The 6,218-nt window shown below is 37.0% G+C and overlaps 1 protein-coding gene across 1 annotated transcript; it reads right to left on the bottom strand.

The window, feature by feature from the left end:
- Window positions 1-534: 534 nt before the first annotated feature.
- crhbp (corticotropin releasing hormone binding protein) lies at window positions 535-3,960 on the bottom strand. Its single transcript, XM_056258252.1, has 7 exons — window positions 3,722-3,960; window positions 2,993-3,086; window positions 2,598-2,755; window positions 1,564-1,774; window positions 1,249-1,391; window positions 1,003-1,120; window positions 535-892 (listed from the first exon to the last, which is right to left on the bottom strand). Exons 1-7 carry the CDS (start codon window positions 3,806-3,808, stop codon window positions 738-740), a joined length of 966 nt encoding a protein of 321 aa, XP_056114227.1. The 5' UTR covers window positions 3,809-3,960; the 3' UTR covers window positions 535-737.
- Between the last annotated feature and the right edge of the window lie 2,258 nt (window positions 3,961-6,218).

Here is a 6,218-nt window from a genome sequence, read left to right as displayed (position 1 = left end):
GTTAGACATCAGGAATGGTAAGAGAAAATTGTGCTTGGTACGTTTTTCATCTTCAAAACAAACTTGTGTCTTGATATTCTCAAGCAATCATTGCTTTTAGCACATGATGACCGCTGACATTGGGTAACAAAAATTACATACCATGAGATAATTAGATGCTGCTGAATTAAAAAAAAAAAAAAAAAAAACATAAGCATTGCAATTCCATTCTATATAAAGCAAAAGCAATGTGTTTATATTCACCTTTTGCAGAGTATGTTCTGTCTGAATGGCAGGTCACCAAGTAATTTGTGACACAACTAGTTCAGATAATTTGCTTCCAAGTTACAAAAATGAGTAAATGTGAGTGTTTTCTGGTGTAAAATTAGAAATTACTGTCACCAGAGTTTGCTTTGCTCATGTCGACTGATTTTATTACAAAAGTTCTTTAATACAGATCAATAAATAAAGACAATTACATTTTTCGTACATACTGTATTTTAGATTCCAGTGTTTATTTGGGCACTTCAAAATGAAACATGCTGAACAAAACAGTGATGTGCACCAACGCAAGTACATCTTTTATTTAACATCAGCCACAGATCTTACAAGTTCATTATATTAAAAAGAACAGAAGAATCGAATGAAAAGATGAGGCAAAAAAATAAATAATTTTTTAATAAGGAAAATATACAATAAGGGCCCAAAGGCTCAAAACTCAAGTTAGTTTGGCAAGAGCAGGGAACAGAGAGAGGGTCTTATGCTCTTAAACACACGTCTTCAACGCTGTTGCCCTTCATCTGCTGAAGCTCGTGGTGGCCCAGTAGCCGATATTGGAAACTAACTCGATTTACAAACTTCCCGCTCGACACCATTCTGACCACAGTGTTATCGCAGCCGACCTTCATTTGAGCTGAAGAGAGATAAGGAGAGGGTTATAAGATTCTTTGCGCTCTAAACTGCACAGCACGATTGCTGCCGGAATAAATGATGATGCACACGAGATAAAGAGAGAATTCTCACCTGGTCCATTAAAGGAGTAGCAGAGATCTGCCATAGGGAACATCTTGGAAGTGTCCATGCCGTTTCCACCCAGAAGCTCGACAAAGTCTCCAGAACCAGCACAGCCGAGAATGGACCGCTACATAGATAAACCAGAAGTCTCAAACTCGTCGTACAGATTTTTTTTTGTTTTCTAATAGTTGATAAAAAGACACTGGTCTTGTGTAAATGCTGTGTTTCTTGACCGGAAATCCGACGTTTGCTCACCTTGAGATCATTGTGTTGGCCGAGACTGAGCTCTCCAATCTGGATCTCCACTGGATAGATAATGGAGAAACTGCAGTTCCTGTGCTGCTGTGGAATGACCATGGTGAAACTGCCCACTGGGGTCTGAGAGACAACATTACAAGCTACAAAAAGAGACAGAGAGAGAGAGACATATGGTTAACCATCAGTATCTTACATGTTAAGCTTTGAGCGTGGCTTCTGGATGAGCCATATTGAACTTTTGTGACAAAACCAAAACTCTAGTTCCTCAAGTACATTATTACTGCAAAATATATACAAAAATATATATCTTACGGAACGGGTTGATGAGTTTGCGGAATGTTACTGTGAAGCTGCTTCCTGATTGGTGAAGTCTGAAGAACAGCATGGCGACATTCTGAGTCGACCGTGTGATTGGTCGAGACACTCCAGTTTCGCAGTAATCAGAGTAACGCTCGTACAGAGGGAGAGGATGGTCCTGTGAGCTGGGAAACTTCTCGCCCTTCATAACCCAGCCATCAAATACCTTCAAGATTTAAAAAAAAAAAAAAGGTTTGCATTCATTCTGCTCATCTCATCTACTGCATTCAGTGTACTGTAAAAACATATTCTTCAAAGCTAATTATTGGAGCACATTTTACGAGAAAATACCATTTTAGTCTTTCTACTTCAAAATAATGACCATTTCTTTGTAATAATTTGTTAAATTTACTAGCAATATCTGAGTAAATCCAACACCATTTTTCCCCAGTTGTTTTCAGTTCAAGTTAACTGTGTTGAACTCATTTTAGTTTAGTTTACATAATTCCCTTAAGTTAAACCCGACTGAAATCGGTTCAGGTCAGCTGAGTGCTAATAAATTATAATCAATTTCCACTCGTTTTATGTCCATTTCATTGAACACGAATTAATTCATCTTTAACGATATCCCATTTGCGTTAAACCACATTTAATTGGCATAAACCTTGCTCAGTCTATGAAAGCTGAACTTGTTAAGCTGTACTCAGAATCTATGATGCATTTAGTTTGAAATTACTTATGCAGTTTTGCTCAATTGGATTTTTAATGATCTTTTTTTTTAGAGTAGAATGTAATCAAGGTTGTTGGTGTACGGTTTGGCTTAAAATGACATCACATGTGATCTTTTGGCGCCCTGACTTAACCTGGCTTATGTGTGCGATTCACAGCTTAAACACGGTACAGATACACATAAACACACCCGCTGTTCTGTATAATAAAGTAAGTGTCTGCACTACTATTACATTCCTTTTTGTGCTCAAGACTACAAAACAATGGATGTAAGTTGCTGTGGGTGATGAATTGTGTATGTGCATGTGTGAACATTTCACCTTTATGAAATCTCCTCCTCTGCAATCGATGTTGACCGAATCATACTCGATGCTAATGATGTCACTAGGCTCGCCAATGAAAAACACAGCGCAGTTTAACTGTGGCCGTTCTGCTGTGAATGTAAACTGGCCCTCTATGGCCACCATATCCAGACATCCTGAGAGACACGGAGGAAGATAAAGACAAGAAAAGGTGAAAGGGCTGTACCATATGAAAATATATACATAGTATTTGTGATGAATAACCACTGTTTAAATATTAAGGAATGCCATAATGTGCTACCATATCATTTCAGCAGTTAAAAATGTATTTATTAAAACAAATATGAAGTCAAGATCATGAGACGTATGGGTTTTTTGGGGGGGAAATGAAATCCCAGAGGTTTATCACTCACTCAGCGCTCTGCGATACACAAACTCCTCTGGTAACTCTCGCTTTAGTTCAGAGCTCAGCAAAGATAATAATCCTTCTGGGCTGATCTCGTTATCCTGATAAAACAACAAGAAACAGGACATGGTAAAAAAAAAAAAAAAAGCAATATTAATACTTTGCATTTCAATCAGATGTGCTCAAGGCAATAACAATTTTAGGATTTTACCAAAAGGGTTGTGAAAGAGCTCGAAAGTTTCATAAAAGGCTCTGCTCATTATAATGCCAAAGCATATGTGTACTGTAGAAAAGAACACTTGCAGCTGAGGACCTATTTCTGCTTGATCCGACCTTTAAAATTACTTTCACTGGTGTAACCCAATGTAATCAGCTTCTATTAGTCACATTAAACAATATTTTAGCATTGAATCAAACGTCTCAATTTAGATGTTACCACATTAAAGAAATGTTTTGTTACCTGACAAAAATATTGTACAGTGCATATAGGCTATATACTCACAATGAATGGTATGATAAAAGTTGTACATACACATATTTATTTACAAATATTACATTATATCTTAGCCTATTACTATAATATACACACGTTGTAATGAATGTTGAAGGCCAAAGTACTAATAATAAACACACATATTGAGGTCACAGTATATACTACACATGAAAAGTTGTAGAAAGCTACTCTAATGATAGTGTCTGTGTGTGTGAGAGAGGTGAGCAGGTGTCAATATCTCACCTGTATGTCCAGAAAGCGCGCGTGTCCCCGGAGAGCCGTGACGCTCAACAGGAGGAAACACAGCTGTGCGCGCGAAGTGCCCGACATCTCCGTGCCGTCTGTCCGCGTGGATTTCAGCAAAAAGAGAACAATTCCGAGAGCTCCCGAGCAGACTGCTCCTTTTATACCCCCTCACATAAATAGACGAGGGGGGGCTGCCTGTATGGATCAATTGATGTGAGTCCGCGAGCTCGAGTGAGTGTGTGTGTGAGTGAGTGAGTGAGTGAGAAAGAGAGAGAGAGAGCATGACAGACGCCTAGTGTTTATTCTAGTTTTCCTTGTACTAATTGAAAAGACTAGTAGGTACAAAGACTTAAGAAACTATTTTTTTTTTTAATTGTAGGCATACTAATAAAATGCTAAAAAAAACTATAAAGGCACTCACACTAGTAAAATATCAACTGTAGCAGGCTAAGAAATGTAAAAATTGTGATTTCCCCATTTCCTCTAATAAGTACTAATATATAGAATATGCTGTGATTATTAACTGTTTTCTAGTCACTGTTAGAATACATACTAGTAGGATATCTATAGTGAATAACATTAAAAAAGAGACATACAAATAGAGATGTTTTACCATTTTTGTGGTAAAATTATATATACAGTATATAGGTGTGTGTGTATACATACACACACACCTATGTATAATTTTAATATTATTACTATATAGTATAGTAGTAATATTACTATATATATATGAATCATATTTATAAATAAGTACTATTAACCAAACATATACGTTTTTTTATATTTTAAACATATAGGTTACGTTATATAATATGTTTAAATATACATTCACATGTTACAACATCCTTGCAGCTTTAAACACCATAAAAGACTCCTGTGCACATCTAGGACCACCTAAACAAACCCATGTGTGTCTTTTTTCTTTGAGAATTACTTCTTATCTTCATCTATAGTGGGAGGATGATCAGGTGGACTGATTGAAGTAATGATTGTCACAAACAGTGAGTCAGAGAGGTATGATTGGGTGCTTTAAACGAATTGTTCATCTAAAAAAGAAAATTATGTCACTCACCATACTTGTATGATTTGCTATCCTCTGTGCAGAAAAAAAAGCAATGTCAAGTGTTTTTCACATGTTTCTTTTTGTGTTATACAGTCCCAACATGAACAACATGAATGTGAGTAAATAATAACAGTTTAATTTTTTTTACTTTTGGGTAAACTAACCTTTTAACATTTATTCATTATAATATAATGAGGCAGGTGAACTTTTCACTTGCATATTAATACTACGGCCCACTAATTGTCTCAGACTGGTGTTATTTTCTTACACCATACAGTGAAGCAACTATGTGTCAGGTGAGCTGAATAACAGCGTTTCACCGCAGTAAATCAGATGTTTACTGCTCTTAAACCTAATTGCTCTCAGCTTAAAGGTCTTTGAGAATTAGTCGCTAAAAGTCACCTCGGGTGAAAACCCAAACAGAATGTGTGTGTGCATGAGGGTTCCTTGAAAACAGCTTCATAAGAAAACGAAATAATGTCTCAAAAGATATCTGTAAAGGGGTGTTTTAGTAATTAGCTCAATTTAAGAGCAACAGAAGGTTCCAACCATATAAAGATTTAATGCAGTCATATCATGCATATCATTTTTATTAGCTGTTTATTTTTTCTGTGTCGTGACCATTTTTCACCCTCTCTCTATGCAGTCTGTGTAAGAAACGCCCCCTTTGTGTATAAAAATGAGTAACCGCACTGATCGCTGTGCTTGAGTTTGGTACTCGTACAGCACCATGCATTTATCTGTGTGACATCAGGAAATTGTGGAAAAGTATAAATGAGTCATTTTTGCTGTAGTTCAGTAAATGCTTGTTGGACAAAGGAGGTTTAAGCTCCAAGAGTTGCAGTGTGCTTTTACAAGCTCTATTATCTCATGATCTGACCCTTAAGTTCATTCAGTTCTTTAAGTAATATTTTTCACTTGACTTTTTGTTGTTGTTGCATAATGTAAAACGTGCCTTGAATGTGTACTGAGGTTTTTGAAGGGCTTTCTAACATGTTGCAATGAAACCAACGTCTAGCTGTTTGTGTTTGTCCTTACTCAGTGTGTACTACCATCTTGAGGGAGCTGCAGACGTTCCTACCCATCAAACACCCTGTTCTGGTATTTGAAAGCCGGCTCTTGCTCGGGTGTCCGCTTCTATCAGAGTCTCACCTGCCCCGGGTGAACTGAAAGGTCAGCTGTCTTTCTCACACTCCCTCTCTGGAATCAGGGGACATTTGCCTCTTGTGAACTATAAGGACCAGTTCTCCTTTCTGACTTCTGGCAGATTGTGAATGGGTATATTCAGAATGGCATACTATGGTTTTTGTGCAGTGTGCATATGTATGTGCGCAGTATGAGATGTTGTTTGTGTGTGTTGTTGAATGACCTAAATATTTTCACAATATTCAGTATACAACCATGTTGCATTTAAATCTGTATGCACTT

This window comes from Rhinichthys klamathensis, unplaced genomic scaffold (genome assembly GCF_029890125.1).
Source record: "Rhinichthys klamathensis goyatoka isolate OS25496 unplaced genomic scaffold, OSU_Roscu_1.1 h1tg000150l_1, whole genome shotgun sequence".
NCBI classification, from domain to species: Eukaryota; Metazoa; Chordata; class Actinopteri; order Cypriniformes; family Leuciscidae; genus Rhinichthys; species Rhinichthys klamathensis.
The sequence above is the reverse complement of the archived record's forward strand: the minus strand, read 5'-3'. Positions and strand labels throughout refer to the sequence as shown.

Bases quoted from the DNA above. Each gene is read 5' to 3' on its own strand.
- crhbp (XM_056258252.1), bottom strand. From the start codon at position 3,808: ATGTCGGGCACTTCGCGCGCACAGCTGTGTTTCCTCCTGTTGAGCGTC. The intron at 1,775-2,597 runs GTGAAATGTTCA...TAAATCTTGAAG, and splicing joins GAGGAGGAGATTTCATAAAG to GTATTTGATGGCTGGGTTAT. The intron at 893-1,002 runs GTGAGAATTCTC...ATCTCTCTTCAG, and splicing joins CTACTCCTTTAATGGACCAG to CTCAAATGAAGGTCGGCTGC.